Source organism: Haliaeetus leucocephalus, unplaced genomic scaffold (genome assembly GCF_000737465.1).
Source record: "Haliaeetus leucocephalus isolate CR32 unplaced genomic scaffold, Haliaeetus_leucocephalus-4.0 Scaffold636, whole genome shotgun sequence".
Classification (NCBI taxonomy): Eukaryota; Metazoa; Chordata; class Aves; order Accipitriformes; family Accipitridae; genus Haliaeetus; species Haliaeetus leucocephalus.
The window spans coordinates 259,582-279,513 of record NW_010973072.1 but is presented as its reverse complement, the minus strand read 5'-3'; the positions used below and the strand labels follow the sequence as shown (position 1 = coordinate 279,513).

Sequence of the window (19,932 nt, the reverse complement as noted above, 5' to 3'; positions counted from 1 at the left end):
CGTTGCCCTTGCTGCCGACGTGACCGGTCGCAGCCGCCGTTTGGTGCCGGCTCGTCGGCTGCCGCGCCGCGGGGGGAGACGCTTTGCCCCAGCTGTCTCCGGGAAAGCCGCCGCCCTCGGCGCCCCCTCGCAGCTCTTCACGCCGAGGCCCTCCTTGCTCGGCTCCGCTCGGGTTGCCCCACGTTAGGGTCGGCGAGGCGGATCCTCGCCCCTGCCAGAGGGTCCTGCTGCTGCGGGCTTTCGGGGCTCTCCTTCTGCCTCTTGCGACGGAGGTCGTACCTGGACGCCGAGGCCAGGACACCGCTTCCAGACCTTCCCTGTTTTGATGGTTAAAATCCCATCCGTGTTCCTTCTACCCTGAGGACTTGTTAGCAACGAGAAGCCACACGCAGGTTGCAAAAACCACCCGCCTCTCGCCCTGCAGCCGCCCGCGAGGGTATCGCACAGTTAATGACCCAGTATTTGCTGCAGGGAGCCCGTTTCATGCGACAGGAGCTCGGCCATCGCAGCCGGCAGCGCTGGGTGCACGGCCTCTCTCCCAGCCTCCTCACGGAGGGGGCTGAGTAAAGGCTGCGCCGGGCTGGGAGCAGCCCTTAGGAAGCCCCCGTGTGCTGCACCTTGGCCAGGCTCCCCTGCTCGACTTCGGGCAAATTGCTTAGTATCTCATTTTCCCATTTCTCTGAAATTCCTCATCTCCTGGGGCTGCTGTGAGCATAGATCATCGAGACCTAAAGGGCTGAGGTATTGGAGAAAGGCTTTGGATGCGATGGGGGTGAGAGAGGAAATAAACCGCTCTACTGAGAGCCCAATTTGGAACGTGCATGAGAGCAGAGCCTGGCCTCAATGAACACCACAGCTAAAAATAAAAGATCGAGCAGGTCTCATTTCAGTGAGTGCTAACCACTTCCAGACAGAGGAGACGAGGGCCTTCAGGAGGGAACCATGACCACCTCACTGAGGCAGCTTTGTAATCCCCAGGCTCAGGGGAGTTCGCTGGAAAAGCTACACGTGCAGTTCACTCGTGCTTGCAACTTATCTTTGCAACTATGCTGATCCACGTGCCGTTCTGGAGGTTTGCATCTAGAATACTTGCACACAGTGGGGTTTGTGTGGTGCTGGATGTTATGGATTAGGTGCAACAAACCCAGCGCGAGCCTTTCCATCACTCCAGCACCCTTCTGCTGGGACTGCATTTCCACCTAGAACCAACCCCAGCCCCTCCTCAAGATTACCTGTGCTGTGGCTGAAACCAAAATGACTTCTGAGCCCATTTCAAAACACTTCCCTCCTACTGCTGCATTCATTGCTACCTCCAGCTGACCCCACAGTGCTCCGGAGCATTGCTCTGCCATGACACTGTACCTGAGCTCTTATATCTGCTGTGAAACACCCAAGTTCTCCTCCTACCTCACCTCGCACTGCGTCACCCCCTTCCTACCTTGGGTGCGCTTTGACCACTCAGCCATGCAGCGTGTTCCTGCAGGGAAGGCTTGGGGACTGCAGGGGATCTGGTACAGGTGCTCCCCTCTGTTCAGGCTCATTTTGACCAGCCAGCAGTTGGCACCGACTGGCTTCAACTGCTGCCCTGGCAGTGCGCTGGGGGGTGGCAGAGATCACCCCGCTCCCCATTTTAACTTCCTGACCGTGGAGAGGAAGCGCAGGGAAGGATAGATGGCCCCCAAACAGCAACCTGCGTGCTCTGCCATGCCTCCCCAGCTCCGTAGTGGCTGCTAGATCTTCACTGCACTGAGAAAACCACAGACTCTAGTTTGCTTGTAAGCCATTAACTGCTTTCACTTACTGCTGTATGCTTCTGCTGACTTGAAGGAATGTTACGCTGCTACGGCTGCAGATATGTACTGCTTCTGGCTTCCAACAGTGACCGACAGGGTTACTGTCCCCAGCTTTTTGGTACCTGCTGCACCCCCGGCAGGAGGGCTCCTCTTCCTCAGCCCACTGCTGTGGTTAGACCCGCAAGCCTTCACTCTAATCCATCCAGGTGGAAGACCAGAGCAGGGAGCACTTACATGAGTGCTGCAGGCCGATCTCTGGCTTGGTGGGACAGTGATGAGCAACCGAGAAGGTGAACCTCAGCTGGTGCGTCTACAGCAAGAAGAAACACGCTCACAGCCTGCTGTGGTAGCAGCACTAGTAAAAGTCAGGATAGCCAGCAGGAGAGAGTGGAACATGGTGGACAGGTGAAGAAAGGAAGAGCAGAAAATCAAGTTTTTCAGATTTAAGCACCTTCTTCCCCTCCAAAATTCAGTAAGGCAGAAGGTCCTAGCCACCCCCTCTGGTGATAAAGATCCTGCACCACTCACCAGTGCATTCTTGCCTTATAAATTCTCATGTTTCTAGGATGCTGTTCCTTATTGCCAGTACCTCCCCCATCAAAACATAGGCAAGGACGTGAAAAATCAGATGCCTGTCCAGTCTTCAGATACGCTGAATTTCCTATCAACACTCAAAGGAGACTGGAGTGAAGCCCCACCAAGACTGTAGGGGCTGTATATCAAGCCCAGCCCCTCCTCCTGTTTGCTTCACGTTCCTTAGCTTTGCACTTCCCTTCTTTCCCTGATAATATACCTGCTCTTACCTAAAACAATTGCTCCAGCAAGCTGGGATTATCAGATCTAAATTTATCCCTTGCTCCGTGCTTTCAACGTACTTCAGGTTGTACTTAAAACTATTCTGGCATTTGCTTCCCACCAGGTTTTTTTTTTCCACTCTTCCCCAGGAACGGGAACCCAAGTGAGCTGCAGCCCGAGAGCCACACCACCTCTCTGTTCTCCAAAGAGGACTTGGCTTATCCAAATCCGGAAGCGGTGCCAACGTTTTTAAAATGGATGCTACTTAAGGTATTAGTGAGATTGAGTGCAGTTATCTTAACCTTGGGTGTCAGGCTTCGCTGATCCTAGCGGGCACCAGCCAAGTGGAACCATCCTTCAATCCAAGCAGTTTTACCAGCTTTTATTAGAAACACCAGCACATTTCAAGTTTCCTCTTTTTTGATCACAAATATAGTATTTTTCCTCTTTTTAAGTACACAGCATGAGACACAGCATCAGGGCTTTCCATTTTTTTTTTTTTTTTTTACAGCAATTTCTTCTGGACAAGCTTTGGGTTAGTGTTCACTGACCTCAGCCCAGCCCCAAATTTTGACATCTTGAATTGCTGAAGACAATTGCGTGGGCAGATGAATCCAATGGTGGTGAAAAAGGTACAATAGTTAAAAGTTTGCAAGAAAAGTTTAAGCAGAAACCCTCTACAGTTAAAAAGAATGAAGTAGCGCGGCAGCGCACTACTATTTTCACAGTACGGGGATAGAAGTTGAGATAAATTGTTTGCTCTTCTCTCCCCATCCTCCCCCAATGCTGTTTTCCTATAAAAATGTAAGGCTGGAGGAAGCACTAACTTAATGTGAAAAGCCAAGTGTGCCCAGTGCTCCCCGCTGGAGTGGCAGCTGCTGCCAGGCAGGATACCTTGCTGGGTTTGCTGCAAATCCCATGCCAGTCGCACGTAATCGAGAAGCCTCAAGGTCTGAGTGATGGCGTTTTAGGCTAGTTGTGGTTTTAAGCTCACACCTACACTGGGAAAGTTTCCCTGGACTTTTTAACTCCAAGAAAGCAATTCCTTGCGGGGAGGAGGGGTAAGTATCCCAGAACATGAGGGCATGGTGACAGGATATTAAAGGGAACATGTACATGATTTGTTATTTTTTATTCCACAGAAAACCCTCAAATCTAGACTCAGAGTTAACAGCAGAAAAATAGTGTTAAAGTCAATAGGTTCATATTTTACTGTAGACTAAATAAATTAGCCTAGAATTAACTCAATACTCTCTCTATTTTCCTTTCATTGGTGATCCTTCTCTAAATTAATGCAGTTTTTAAAAAGCAACGGCTATTAATAATTTATTCCAGTTAACCCTTATGGATGAACACCTGCAAATATTCCATGTATGGGAAACATTCCCCTCTCCTCTCCCTCCCCGAAAAGGAAACAATCACTAAAGGGTGTTGTAAAACAGACATGCTACCTACAATACTCCATGTATCGTGCCACTCCTATCGATGCCTCTGGCTGCTCTGTGTAATGAGTGAATAGTCATAGCTATGTCTTACAAAGAACATGATCAAAAAATATATAAATAAATAAAAACCTTAAACATTCTTACATGGATTTTAAAGAACAGAATACATGTTAAAAACTTCAGTAATTTATATCAATTTTAAGCAATACTTTATATACAATGGAAAAAAGACATGCATAGTCCAAATACAATGTTGAAAACAGCATTTTCATAACAAAAAACCCAAACACTAAGTGTTAATACCATGTACATGAATTCAAGAAGGACCACCCTTTTTGTCTGTTGCACACAGTTTATTTAACAATATGATATTATAAGTAAGAAATGAGTTTGTTTTTTTTACCATTCTATACAGTGATTGAATCTTCTTGGATTTTCTTATTTATAGTAATTATAGCGCTTGCATGATTTACACTAGAATTGCTTTTCCTCATTTCAAGTTTCACACAGAAGAAAGAAAGAAAAGAATGCTTCTTCTCTATTCAAATCAGCACGGTCTAAGAGTGATCATCCCTATTTTCATCTAAAACCAGTTTTATCAGAGAAACAAAGCAACAATTTCTACATCTGCAAGACAAGGATTTTGGCATTGGCCAATGTGTGTTTTTGTGTGCAAGAGTCAATTCCTATCTTTCCAGGGGTAATACTTCAAATGCCTGCAGAGTTCACTATAGAAAAAAAAATCTTCCCGCAACATGTCAAAGTTACCGGGATACATTACAATGTTGCATTATTTCAGGAAACAGTTTCTGAATATTATTTTTTCTTCTTTTAAACGCAAATGTTTAAAGTCTTGAAAATACAAATAAAAAATATGAATATAATGAACTTGTTTTCCCCATTAAAAAAAAGGTATGAGTCAACAGCAACAAAAAAATAAAAACCAAAAAAACCCACAAAAGAGACCAGATATTTTAACCGCCTGGCTTTAACAAAAAAATATATTCTTTGTATTGTTTTTTTTTTTTTTAAACAGCAATTCATTCTTCCACATGTAGGAAGCAGCAGTTCCATCTAGGATTCAAAACAACCCAGATGTCTGAATTTTCAGTACAAAATGTCCAAGAACACGAAAGGAAAAAAAAAAAAAGTGATGCTCCCATAATGCTACAAACCCTCCACAAATTTTTCTAATGTGTCCCCGGTGGTGTCACCGACCAGAGACAATTCGTTAGACAACGCACTCCTGTTCGGGGTGTTTAGTTGTGGAAGCATTGCACTCTGTTCTGGGTTGCCCAAGTGTCCCTGATCCATGGAGCTAGCCATAGTAACTGCGAGTCCTGGGTGGGGGGAACCAGTCTGGGGAGAGACGTGGTGAGGTGATGGTTGGGGCTGTATCCTGGGTGACGGGCTGGAATGTGGTGGCTGGGACTGGGGACGGGGAGACTGAACGGGTGCTGGGGACCGCACCTGGTTGCTGAGGGAGGTGGCGATCTGCTGGCCAGGGAGATGAGATGCCTGCGGTTGTCCTGAGAGCATGTGCTGCTGTGGGCTCATGGGGTTAGGCTGGCCGGGGGACCCTATCTGCTGCTTCATCTGCTGCTGTTGCAGGATCCGCTGCTGCAGTGCTTGCTGGATGTTGGGAGTGCCGTCTGCCCCCATGCCGGGCTGGCCCATCTGGTTCAGCTGTCCCATCTGAGCCATCTGTCCCATGGACCCCCCCTGTATCGATATATGCTGTTGCATCCGCTGCTGCTGCATGGCTTGAGGGTAACCTCCTGGTCCTTGAGGCTGCTGGAACTGGTTATGTCCTGCCATCCCTCCTGCCATGCCAGCCCCTCCTTGCTGCTGCTGCTGTTGCTGCTGCTGCTGCAGTAATTGCCGCCTCAGTATTTCTCTGTACTGCGGACTCATGTTTGCCATGCTAGGGTTGTGGCCAGGGTTCATAATGTTTATCGCTTGTCCCTGGGGATTCATAGCTCCTATCCCTTGCTGCTGGGGAGGAACGCTCGGTCTCTGCACTCCTGCTTGCATCGTGTTCATGTTCTGCAATCCTGCTTGAGCGTGCATGCCTGGCTGTTGCATGCCAGTCTGCGGCTGCTGCATCCCAGGCTGGGGCTGTATGCCTGCTTGCGGCTGCATCCCAGGCTGGTTAGCCACATATTTGGCTGTTCTTTGCTTTATAAAAGCTGCCATAAGCTGAGGGTTGGATTTAAGGATATTAAGAACCTGCTGTTGCTGTTGCGGAGAGCTTGGTGATTTCAAGGTCCTCAGTAAGTCCTGAAGTGCATTCGGGGGGATGCTCCGCGGTGGCTGCTGCACGCCTGGCATCCTTGGCCCAGCCACTGCTTGTGGCGTCGCCATTGGCATAACCGGTCTCGCCATTCCTGGCTGCATTGGTTGCTGCTGCGGCATTGGAGGTGACTGCCATTGTCCAGGTTGCATGTTGGACATCACTGGACCACTTACAGGGTTGGGCCGGGGTACATTCATGCTGACTTGCTGCATCTGGTTCACTGAACCCACTGTCGGGTTTACTAGTCCTGGGCGACCAGGAGGCAAACCATTGTTAATGTTGTTGACCCTGTAGAGCTGCTGCTGCTGCTGGGCAGCTTCTCTCTCGATCTGCCGAGCCGCTTCCACTGCGGCTGGTGGAGGCTGAGCCGGAGGTGGAGGTGCGGAAACCGGGTTTGTGGGTTTTCCTGTTGAAACAGTAGTAGGGGGCTGAGTTCTCGACACACTGGGAAAGCCAGCCGGTGACATACTTACAGGGGAAGGCTGGGGCTGGGGAGGAGGCTGCGGTGTTTGTGGTGTACTTGGCTGCTGTGTAGGGGTACCAGGCGTTGCTGAGGTAGGAGAAGGCAAACTTTGCTGAGGCACGTTTCGGGTGTTCATGGTAGCCATCCTTCTGCGCATGAGCTGAGCCTGCTGCAGGCGATGCTGGATCTGCTGCTGTCGAAGTTTGTGTTTGATATTGAGACAGAATGGCACAGGGCATTTGTTCTCTTGGCAGTGTTTGGCATGGTAGCAGCAAAGAGCTATGAGCTGTTTGCACACCGGACAGCCACCGTTGGTCTTGCGCTTGCAACCCTTGGTGTGCTGGACAACCCGTTTCATCTTCTGGCAGGATGGCAATGAGCAGTTTGCATTGCGGCACTGACAGGCATGGACAAGGGACTGAATGCAGCGCTGGATGCTCAGTCGTCGCGACTCCTGGGGGCTCTTTGACTGTTGCTCTCCTTGGCTGTTGCTTTCATCATCCAGACCCAGGCCCCACTTAACCATCTTGTGGTCATGGCTCTTAGTGTTGTAGCAGTTAATGCAGAGGTCATAGTCCTGAAAGCAAAGAAAACCCAGAGTTCAGTTGTCTACAGAGCACTAACCATACCAGCAAAAGAGCAGAAGAGCAAAAGAGGTGCTAGGTGAGCAACATGAGCCTGGTGTGGAAACACACTTTGGGTTTCAGTGGGTACAAACACAAAGAACAAAAGCAGGACAACAGCCACGTGCTGCAAGCAGCTGCCAGTTTCAATTTACACCTGTTACACCAAGGTAGAGAAGCAGCTGCATAGCCTACAGAGATAGTGGGAGTGGACCTTTAGGGGAGGGAGTGCTGGGCAGCTGAGGGCAGAAGCTACATCAGCTGGCTCTGCAAAGTGAGCCTGCAATCACAAGTCTTGACTACAGTAACAATGCAAATAGGGGCTGTAATTGTGTCTTCATTTTATTACATGAAAAAGTCTTGCAGGAATTGTTTTTTTTTATTTTCCCCTTTTGATGACAGGAGCTGTTTACTTTTCTGTGATGTCTACTGATGTACCTACAAAAGGAGGGCTGAAACCTCCAACTAGTAAGGTGAACCTACTGTCACTGCCTAAAAAATAGGGTTTGGCTCTCCATTTATCTATTCTTAGTGCAATTACTGATTAATAATGACTACCCTGAAAGATATATATATTTTTTTTTAATCTCTAGAACGACCCTCAAATCAAGTGCAAGTTTCATGCTAAGACGGACACTTTTCTGAAAACATGCTCACGCACCCACATTTTCACTGCTCTGTCCTTTTTTTGCTGGAGGAAGGGCACTCCCTTATACCCAGAAGAAACCTAGAGGCCATACCTCCTTCCACCACTTAACTCCCCCAGCGTGTATGATCCATTTCCTGCAGTCTTGCCTCAAGAAGCCCTTTTCAATGCTTTCCTCAGAGGGATTAATTAAGACTCTTCGACCGCAAACCTGGCAATAACTTGCAGTGTAAGAACTAGGCTGCACTTATTCAGATTTTTTTTTTATTTAGCTACAGCCAGAGGTCATCACAAGCCCTCTAGAGGCTACCTTCTCCTCAAGTCCACCCGTACAACTCCATGCATAATTGTACTCTAACATAGTTCAGCGGAAGCAATCTGTGCTGTAAAAGGACTAGTCATTAAAAGCATTGAGCCAGGTTAAGAAGCAATTATTTGGTCTGATCTGAAGGGCAGGTAACCACTACTGCTGGGCCAAAGAGACAATGAAGAGTTGCGGCAGCCTCCTCACCCAGCTTTGTGGCAGCCAGCTGCACTCCTTACAACATGAAGTACCACATACAAAGCAGCACAAAAGCTACCTTGCAGAAAGGTACGCTAACTTCTCTCGTGGACATCCACTTAATGTGGATGAGCTAAGGCCCTGCAGATTCAGACTAGCCTGATGCAGTCACACCCTATGACCCAGTCCTAAACTTCTTTAAAATTAAGTTAAAACTTGTCTATGCAGAGGAACCATAGTGGAACAAATGACGCAGCAGTAGCCATTCCAGAGCACCCGCTCTTTCCATGTCGAGAAACTAAAGGCACTTGTTCTAGAAGAGGTACCCCACTGTGGTCATTACCTTCCCTTAAGGCTTAGCAGCCCTTTTATCAGGATAGGCTTAATTTGGAAGAACTTTGGGCAATATAAATTAAAAAAAAATAAAAATCAAGCTCAGCTGTAGGGCAAGAGAGAGCAGAAGTCTCTGGTGATATACACCTACCTCACAGACAGTGCAATGCCACCTTGTTTCCACATGATGTTTGCACTCATTGCACGTATAGACAAAGCGATCCTGCCCTTGAGTATGTAGTTCTACCAGCATGCAGAGCGTGGACCACTTGGATCGGCGTAGTGAGGAGAACTCCCAGTGCTTATCTCTGGCTAAGGTGAGGAAGGCATCTCGCCCATCCATCAAATCACAGCTAAGTAATGGATCAGGGTCCACAATGGGAGGCAGAGTGTTAATTACAGGCCCAGCATGTAAATGAATCACAAAAAAGACCTGCAGATAAAGGGGGGGGGGGGAGAGTAGAGGAAATAATCAATGAGGTTAGATAATCTTGCAGGAAAAAGCTCATGTTCTGTTGCAGTAATGGTATGCTGCAAATGTTATCTAATTAACTTAGTTTAGACTAATCTCTTCCAATATGTTGTTACACAACAGAAAAATTCTAATGCAATCACAAGCTTTACTCCTCCTGATTTTTCAGTTCTGAATACCATCATGTCTGGATTTAGAGGAATAAAATCTTCTCTTCATGCAGCGTATTTTGACAGTACCTCTTTATGCTTCTCCATAGTGGCATACAGCTTCTGAGACAGATCATTGGACACATTTGGCATGCTGGGTTTCTTCTTGTTAGCTCTGCTGATGCTACTCTTATTCTTGTTGGTTTTTTTGTTGTTCTTTTTCTTAGCATTTTTGCTGTCGCCCTGGCTTCCCTGCAGTAAATGCATAGGAAAGATGTTACATTTTATAGAGCTCTCTCCTGTTCACTGTAGCTGAAAGTGAAACACTTCTGCTGTCAATAATAGAACTTTGTTCCAATGCCTGCAAATCGGCCATAGTGTGTTAAATATATCCTATCTTCCAGGAAAAATCAAAAGCCAAACTGGCAAACAAATTAAAATGTTGTTTAAAAATAGATTTTTAAAGTATGCATATACATTAAATAATTTTTATCTTACACTTTTTTTTTCCTTCTCAAACTGTACTTCAGCTTCCACTGCTTGCTTTACAAGATCTTACAGATATACATCTTACAGATGATAAAATGAGTTACAAAAAAAAAAAAATCCAGAAGTGCAGTATTTTGCTTTGTTGTGCATTTGGGGTTTCACCTACTTGCTCAAGCTCTGATTTAATGTTTGTTTGTTTGTTTTTATTGAACAAATTTAGGGCTAGTACACAGATAAGAAATGCAGGATTTGAAACTAACAAAATACATTATTCTCCATCCTGAAGACTTATGGCTGCATATACAACTCCAAAAAAAAAACAAAACCCCAAAACCTTCACTTGTGTGTAAGTTACAACAACATAGACCACAGTGACCATATACTGAATACCAGATGTAAGTAAAGAGGGTAAAAAATAGCAGATGATGCTATTTAGATGACCTGTGAAAACAGAAATAACTTTTAGACTTCTCATGTCCTTGAAAAATAAAAACCCAAGCTCTCAGCAGGGAGCTTGCCACTCAGTAAAAATTCCCTCTCTAACTGCTAGAATGTTGGTTATCATAATATTAAAGATAAGCTACTGAAATACTCTGAGAGATATATATATATATGTACACACACGCAAGAAAGTTTCATGAACACTATGTACAAGCAAACACAGGGTTTAGCCGCAAGCCCATTTATTCAAAGAAAACAAAAATATTTCAACTGAAGAAAGCAATTCTAAATATAGACTGTTGCCATCCTTCCATTCCATTAATTAGGCTTAGGTAGGAACTCCCTGTCCCATCTTGGGTTTTCTGTAACTAATTTTACCGACTTTTTGACCAAACCTGTCTGGAAATTAAAATTATTCTATTTTATGGGAAACCAGACAGAGCTTTAAGTGATTTGAAGGTATTCAGAAATGAGCTATTGTATGTTCCCACCTTGACTTCTTTTCCCCAAAATTTCTACCACCCTAATAGAATTATGGCATGTCCTCCTTTGCCTATGCATTCTAGAGCATCAACATAGATTTAAAAATGTAAACACCAAAAAGAAGAATAGATTAAAACTTAGCTAACAGTATAAATCTGTTTTCTTTCTACTCCACCTTCAGCAAGTTTATATTTGGTCAATTGTACAGAGCTATTCCAAAATGTTTTAAGAGGTTGTAAGATTGTTTTTGTACTACTTCCTTTTTTGATAGCATTTAACATACTCAGCCAGTTTTGCCACAGATGCCGACGGCACAGTTTACTCAGTGAGCCTTGTCCCTTCAGAACCTTTTTCAAGAACTTCTGAATATTTACCACCTCTTTAGACTCTCTTTAACTGATACTCACAGCATGTGTTGACTTTTAAGAAGCCTTCTCTCCACATATATGAAGTTTAGGACTAAGAATTTAAGAACAGATTCTGGACAGTCTCAATACAAGGCAAACTGCAAAGATCCATCAAGTGCTTCTACACACGGAGATCCCCATTGCCGTGCATGGTTTCCTCCAGAAGTGACAAGTTTAGGTGACTGCACTGGATTAGTTCTCATGCTTTTAATTTCACTCCTTTTTCTAAGCCAAGCGGCAAAGACCACACTGTTATGTTTTTTGTTGCATTCTTTGATGACATCTTCAGCAACCTGGATGCAAATTTTGTTCCCCTGCTACCCCAAGCAACATCAATGGCATTAAGTGGGGACATAAGGATGTTAACAGTCAAGGCTGCATCTTCTCACTTTAGGCAGACAGCTTGTGTGAGTTTCACAGTTAGCTGTTCTGGGCTTTTAAAAACACCTTTTTTCCCGCTCTTAGATGTAGAGGTTTACACTGGTGTTTTCACTGGAAGGGCATGCTATGATTTACTGAAAGTGATACTGTTAGCAAAGGAGGACCGCAACTTAAATTCCAAGCCTTGTCTTTCAGTTACTTTTATACTGCTATGTTTGTTGAAATACTTCAATATTAAAAGTTACATTCAGAAGGAACAAGGTGAAAACTATTAACTTTATGGTTCCATAAAAAAACATAGCAACAAACTATGTTAGCTTTGATGGAGGTGCTAAGGTTTAACAGAAAGAACTTTCTGACATAATGAAATTGATGGATTAAGGTCTGTAACTCCAGATCAATCACACATAATACATACTGTATGCAAATTGTCACAGCATCTAAGCTGAATGCAGTTTTTTTCCTCAGTTAAAGCTTTTGGTTTCATCTCAATCTGCTAGACTTCAGGTTTTCCTACTACATTTATTTTCAAAACACCTTACTGCAAATCACAAGTAAAAGGGACAGCATAAAAGTGCTAAGACCATTTGGTTACAGATACAATCAAGACAGAAATAAAAAACCAATAATGAAATTCAGGCCAGGACCCTGAAAAATTACGTTGCTGGGTTTTTTTGTTTGGTTGGTTTTTATACACGAAGACAGAATGCTGCTGAAGGAACACCACCATCAGGATCGACATTTCACACTAATGCAAAGCTTGCAATAAATACCTTTAAATTTCAGCCCCCTACTGTCGCAAACGACTACAAGTACCTTTGCTTAAATAACAGCAAAACTTAATTCAGCTTTGAAAAATACAGCATCTTTCAAAATGCAAATACTGAAGGTGATCTGCAAAGGTGTGAACCAGAAGCTCAGCCAAATGACTGCAAGCAAATGTAGCAGTCATAATGCAATCCAAAAGTAGCTTAACACATTTCTCTGAGAACAGAGATGCTGAACTAACATAACTGACTTCTGATTCTGTTAGAAAAAAACCCACAAACCAAGCCATCAGTGTATTTGTTATGCAAGAAAAAAAAACCAGAAATGCAGTTAAAGGGAGTCCTGATTTAATGTCTGATGTGAATGACCTTCTTTTCTAGTTTACTGGATGTGAACTCTCTAATTTATTAAAGCATTAACTGTCAGCTTTGTGAGCTAGAAGCAGATATAGCATATAAAGTTAACTCACCTCTGTTGTTTCACTAGCTGCAGTACTTTCTTCCTTTTTTCTTTCCTCCTCCTCCTGCTCCAACTCCTTAATGCTTTCTTCTAGCACATTGGGCCAGAAATCACCTTCAAAGTAAGGCAGCTCCTTTGCACTTGTCAGCCTGTCCTCCGTTGCTTGTTTGAAGATGTCCTGTTAAGTGTATCACACAATACCAAGAATAAATAAATGAAGACCCCTTAAGAGAGGGAAGAGAACCAGAGACATGATCAGTGCTACACTGAACAGCTGTGCCTCACCTACAGTCCATGGCCCACTCCTGGCAGCCCTCCTTTTCTGGGTGCAGCTCAAAAACTGGACTGGCAATATAGGTAACAGCCCACTCCCTGTTTCATCTTAGAAAGAGACCTGCTGAAGCTCTCCTGAACCTCCATCATGCAATTGGTGCATGTTCCTGACATGATGGGAGACTAAGATACCCCTGGAAAGCATAACAAACCCCTCCCTGGTAACTATGCCAATTAAAAATGCAGCCTACACCACTTAGTTTTTCCTACACTGCTCCTGGACAAGAGCAGGAACTGTTCTAGTGACAGCAAGTGCATCTCATCCAGTCCTTTCCCTTACAAATTTGAAAGCACGTAAGCACTTCAATGCACCATCATAGGTGCAATAAGCCCAATAGCTGCAGGAAGAATCGCTGAATGCACCGGCCAACTATTACACACAGGAATATAAAGTCTGGGTGTGGGAGGGGGCCTGTGCGCAGCCTGTGTCCTTCACTGACTGCTGACTGAAGCTCTGTAGACCACCTGCCCCGAAAGACTAGGGACCACTGAGAGGAACCAGTATTCTGAAAAGGAACAGGTACTTTATACAGTTGTTCTGGAGGTGGGTTTTTTAAGTGCATTGGGTTTAGCAAGCACATACAAGACTAGCCCATTTTCTTCTTCAGATTCATTTCAAGATCACCTTATTAGGAGACACACAGATTTTCTAGCTCTTTGCTACGCCAGAGCAGATGACAAGGCTTGCTATACACTGTTCTATTCCACACATTTAGTAACTGTCACTTGCAATCAAAACATCATTTTCTTCCAGCTCTGTCACTACCATTAAGAAATTATTGTAAATTTTAGCATGTAAGGAGTGGCAAATGCTACCTTTGCCATCTTTAACTTATTTCCTTGGGTACACGTGTGATATTCTCCAATTATGAAAATCATCTTTTTTCTCTTCAAGTGAAGAAGCTGTTTCATAAGCAGATTTTTTTGATTTCACATTAGTAGGGTCCAGTATTCCACCTGATCCTCCAGAATCACCAGAAGCAAGCAACTTCTATAAACCTTAACATGCTACGTTCTTCCTTGCCTAAGAAGATTGCAGTGAAAGACAAGTACACAAAGGCAGGCTCTTGCACACTCCTCTTAATGCAGAAACCAAGCCTAAGGAATTTTTAGTCTCAAAGGCAGAATCTCTGGAAAAATCTAAGAAAATGAAGACACTAGCCGAGAATAAAAACCCTTGTACAACACTACCACAGTTTCATGCGTTATGAAACAATATTAGCTACTTTCAAATGAAAAGCCCATAAAAATTCATTCAGGAAGAAAACAGTAGCAAACCTTGTAGTCATGAATGATTCTCTCAGCAAATGCCTTGTCCAGCATCTTCTTATACCATTCTTGCAAACGTTTGGGTTTGGGTATTTTCTGATCAGGCGGATGGCAATGAAAAATATAGTCATCTCCTTCACTTGGGGGACAGGCCCAGATGTGTCCTGTCACATACCTGCGTTTCACACACAAGAAAAAAAAGTCTTAACCATTTTGACTACGATCTTAAAATTAACTGAGATAAACTGGGATATAAGTTCAGACCTCTGGCTTTTTTTTTTTTCTTTATTTTTTCTTTGTAACAAAGATGCTGAGGCAATAACCTCTATTTATACAAGAGATGAGAAAAGGCCCAGGATATAATAATGAAAATTAAACATCAAGTGAACCTCTGATAGAAAGAATGATATGCTGTCAATTTAAGAATTCTAACAACAGAAAAAGCACCTTAGGGATAAAATCCAAATTTCTCTCTCCACTGCAGAAAAGGCATGTGTTCCACATACCTCAGAGAGAGACACTATCCCAAGTGAAAAGCTACTTGGCAACCTGGATTTAAAAAAAAGCTAAGAAAAAAGATTTCTTTCTTTATAAAGTTCTCACTTACCCAAGTTTCTTCACGTACTCCAAATATCCAATGAGGATTTCATGATAAACTGCAGTTCGGAGACAACGGGGGCGGAAGAAATGAATACTATCTAGATATGATATGTATACACGCCTATATAAATGAGAGAAGAATGACAGAAAATCATGTATGGCTAAATGTCCGTTTTGCCTACTGAGAACTTTTATACTAGATACATATACAGCCATACTGAACAAAAAAAACAATGATGACATTTTAATGGATATTTAAGCATCTTAACATGGTATAAACCATTCTCAAAAGCAAAAGATGGGTAGCATTTTTTTTAGACAGCAAGACCATACATCAAGAGGCAAAATTAAATACAGAATACAAAAAATTGTAACATTTTTGTTGTGATACTTGTTTTCCCCTTCAAAGTAATCCGCAGTCATACAAAATCTGACTTATTTGTGCCACAGAATTAAAACATATCTCCCAGTCTTCTGTATTTGAGACTAATTGTCCAGTGAATGTAGCAAAGTGTTCTCTGTGCATGCACCACCAGTAGAGAAATGAAAGAGTACCTTGTATTTGGAGGGGGGCAATCCGAGCCATACTCCTGTACATGCATGCCAAAGAAGCACACATCTACGCCGTCTATCTCCTCAAAAGCAAACAGAGCTTTGGTACGGTAAGGGAAAGATTCTGACATCTCACCAGAATCCACAAATCTGAAGGAAAGGGTGGTAGGAATAGGAAAAAAAAAAAAAACCCAAAAAAACAAACCAACAAAAAGCCAATTAATTATTAAACCAGTGCCCTACCAGAATGAGGGAATTCTTTTTAATCTTATTTTTAACTCATTAGAAACATTTATGCAGAAATTAAACAGGGTTTGATCAGAGCTGTATTAGAACAGGAAGTCCTGTTACTATTAAAACTCATGGAAAACATTTTCCATATAGTTAACATACAACTGAACAGGCAAGCATTGGGTACAAGAGCATCCTCAGAAACCACAAGCCTTTAAATATGTTGTAGAGTAGAAAATCTGATGCATTATGATGAAGTGATGTCACGTAAACACTGTCTTTATGAATTAAAGCCAAAATACTTCATAGGATAAAACTTTTAAGCTTTTCATTTATGATTAAGCAAATTAAAAATAACTTCTGAAAGCTAAAGTATTTATAAAAACACAACAAAATGAAGGAACAGTAAGGAACAGAATCTCAGCAACTGTTCTGAACTAAACTATGAATTCTATAATGCTAACCAAAATGTGGTCAGACTCTCTCTCAAGATTTAGTAATACAAAGTCATAATATTCCAACCAAACCCAGGATGTCCCCACTACCCCCCCAAACAGTCAAATACAATGGTCACCTCCTCTGAGTTCATTTACTGCATACTGCTTTTTTTACCTTTCATTATCTTACTCATACCTAAGTTTCAAAAATGTGCAAAGGGATTAAGGTGCAAATTGGCACAGTTTTGCAGTATTTATGCAGGGAGACTTCAAAATAAAAAAAAATATCAAGATCTCATTTACTGTAATTAATAGAACTAACCTGGATTTCATTCCTGGTTTAACTTCTACTGTCTTATCTGAACTTGCTACTACTCTGACAAAGACCTCTCCAGCTTCAGGATGATTCTGTCGCCGCAAAAATTTGTTTACTCTATCTTCCAAATGGTTTCCTAAACGTGTAGTCTGTAGCCCTAGAAATGAAGAGGGACAACATGACAACGGAAACATTAATACTGGAGAAATCGCTGTTAAGTTCAGGGTGTTACCATGCTCGTAAGGTCTTTCAGTTTGCTTCTCTGTATAGAAGTAGGCTTTTTTCCCTTTGTTTTACCTCCATGTGAAGATTTGGTGGTTTCATTTATGCAGCCAAAATTAAAAAAGCAAAACCATCCATGTTTATACCCAAGCCTTAAGTGGTCACACCCTGTCGTTGAAGCTAAAACCACTATAGTGGGAAAATTACTCAGTAAGTGAACTAACAAAGAAGGCTTTACATCGCATTTTTAAATTTGCAGGCTTATTTTATGAACACTGCAAATGTTTTCTCCTAACAAAAACACTATCTGGCTGTTTGACAGAGATTACATCACTTTATAGATCTGGCTCAATGCCACACCTTTTCAAGCAAAGCAAAGCAAATCAACAGAAATGAAAAGCCTTTTGACTTCAATGGAGATTTCATTGCTTTTTCTTTTCTTTTCAAGAGAGCTTTTAGATTGAACAGTTACAGTAATCTCTGCATAAAGCTTAAATAGTTCTTGCACAGCGATAGAGGTCTTTAAAAGTTCAAGTCCACATATTGTCCGGATCCCCTCTCTCAGTCTTTACATTTACTATTAGCTTTTGTGGGGATAGCTGTTTTTGTAGTATTACAGGATGTGACGGTTTTCAAATAAATCCACCACAAATTACAGAAATTAAGATGAAGATTTTGGTTTAAATTAAGAAAACAGAAGTAGCACACTGTTTTGACTTGAAGATTTATGACTATTTCTCTTATCCTGCTGTACTTATTTTATCAACTAGTATTTCTACTTCATTTTTATGGTCAATCTGCTATCTTTTCCAAAGTGGAAAAAAGATGGTGCAATCTACAGTTGTTCGTTTTACTAAAATGCATTTAATTTTCAGCTCTCCATTGCTTTATTTTTCAGTTGTTATTTGGCTACTGATACAAGGCTGTTGGTTCTTCTTCCTGACTACTGAGCTTGCATACAGAACGCTGCAGCGAAGCATCTATGCTAAATATTATTTTAAGCTCCAATACTGGGGAAAAAAGCCACATATACTCAAAGGAAGATCTCGCTTTAAGGGACTTCTATACTTAAGATTTTATTTTACAATCAGTCTGTAGAAATTGCCAAACATGGCAATCTTGTTTTATATCTTTTAGTCTGTCCCCTTGTCCAGTGAGATTCTGTGGTTATAACTAGCACAACATGCCCAAATATCATTTACCTGGGAGCCAATAATTAAATTTAAAGGCACATTAAAGTAAAAATACACTATGCCCTTTACCAATTCCAATACACTGTCCTTTCCCAGTGTTTCCCAGCCCAATATAATATATTGGGCTTTCCAATAGAAATCCAATAGAAGGGGGTTGATTTTAAAGGAAATTTGAAGAATTTTAAAGAAAATTCACAAATACTTTCTGAAGAAAATGTTTAATTTTGTTGATTTCTCCGAAGCCAAACAGAAAAAAAAGAAATGGCTCCATTTCAGCTAATGAGTTGGTACATTTTTAGAAAGCCATTTTAGTTAACTCTACTGTCTTCTTGTGTTTTCATTTTATCATTTTTCCAGTGCTAAGCAACCAAAGGATATCTGCTTCCTTCCTTATGTTGCAATACATTAAGACTTGAAAAACAAACAAAAAAAAGACCAGATAAGAAGATGAAAGAAATAGGCAGCATTAAGATTACATGCATCATAAGGAAAGGATCTAAAAGCCGCATATTTTGATCTATTGCAATGTGCAAATTCTTTTAGAAAGCAACCGGATTTTGGTTCTTGGACACCTCTAATGTATGTACTTCCAATAAAAGCTCAGGTCTCAATGAAAACTGCAGTGCAAACTTGAAAAAAGGCATCCAAACCAGTAAAAATACAGAAGGCTTTCAGGCTGCTTGAGTACAGAAGTTTTGTTGCAGTAGCAATGGCCAGACATTTGTTACTGGATGAGTAATCAGACAGATAGGAAGAAAGTCAGACTTCTGGCTTATTGTGACTTTTTGTCAGGAAACTACTTTGGGTGATTTATTTGTCAGGATATCTTTTGTCTTTGAACATCTCTGCATCAGCTACTGGCTAAGTAATATTTGTAGATTTTCTTAGTACGAAAAATACTTCAAAAGTTAGGAATTTCACAGCATAATCCAGCTGTACACTGGTTTATAGGTTATATTTGGCATGCTATCAGTCAGCTTTATACAACTTACTTGCAATGTGGTTAAGATAAGCAATTTTACTTGATATACATAAGGAACACGAATGTTACTATAACAGCTGAGCAATAGTTTGTAGCTGAGGGATGTGCTATCTTGATTATTAGCATTGTGCCAGCATGCTTGAGAGAGCACAGAAATATTGATGGCAATTCAGTAAGTAAAGGTTTTTATGGGGAGGGAGGGGGAGAGGAAACATGTTAACATTTCAAACTTTCATTGCTCATGTTTGTTTTTAGGTCAGTAGTAAGACCAACATTTTGACAAGAGTAGGCTTTCGTTCCCTTTCTTGTGCTTCCCCTAGAGCACTACTAAAGGAAACTGATCTCAAGACCTGAGCCCACCAGTGGATTACAGCTCACAGCAGGACTCAAATCATCATGGGAAAAAAAACCCCCAAGATGGCCAAACAGCAGGGAAAGGAGAAGGAAAAGGAGATCAATGGAAAGGAAAAAGCACCATTATTTCCCTATCCAGATCCCCAAAGAACAGAATGGTTATCTTGAACCAAATGGTTGGTTACTCAGATTTTAAGCAATGTCACAGAACTGCAGACATCCAAGGAATCGCATACTTATTTAAGCTAATTTACATCAATATATGCTGTAAAGTCAGCATATAATAGAAGAGACATCTATTTTAAATGGTTATCTAAAACTACGTTTTTATTTCATCATTTTATTAATGTTCTCTTACAATCTTAATCTGTCTTTAATGAGACTAATTTTAATCTCTTTTAACAATACTATCTTGCATGTGTCAAGTTACTCTAGAGACCATTTTGATTACTGTAACCTAATATGTCTCATACAGCATTATCATCTCCAAACTATCCC

At 42.1% G+C, this 19,932-nt stretch overlaps 1 protein-coding gene across 5 annotated transcripts in view; it reads right to left on the bottom strand.

Annotated features, from left to right (window-relative positions):
• Positions 1–4,216: 4,216 nt before the first annotated feature.
• The window catches only part of CREBBP (CREB binding protein), a 96,762-nt gene continuing 81,046 nt past the window's right edge, over positions 4,217–19,932 (bottom strand). For all 5 annotated transcript variants that reach the window (XM_010578358.1, XM_010578355.1, XM_010578354.1 and 2 more), the window contains 8 exons: positions 16,690–16,840; positions 15,703–15,849; positions 15,155–15,268; positions 14,557–14,722; positions 12,956–13,123; positions 9,608–9,769; positions 9,048–9,329; positions 4,217–7,369 (listed from right to left, as the gene is read on the bottom strand). In XM_010578358.1, coding sequence (XP_010576660.1) covers positions 5,201–7,369; positions 9,048–9,329; positions 9,608–9,769; positions 12,956–13,123; positions 14,557–14,722; positions 15,155–15,268; positions 15,703–15,849; positions 16,690–16,840 — 3,359 coding nt within the window. In that variant the 3' untranslated portion in view covers positions 4,217–5,200. The remainder of the gene's footprint in view (positions 7,370–9,047; positions 9,330–9,607; positions 9,770–12,955; positions 13,124–14,556; positions 14,723–15,154; positions 15,269–15,702; positions 15,850–16,689; positions 16,841–19,932) is intronic.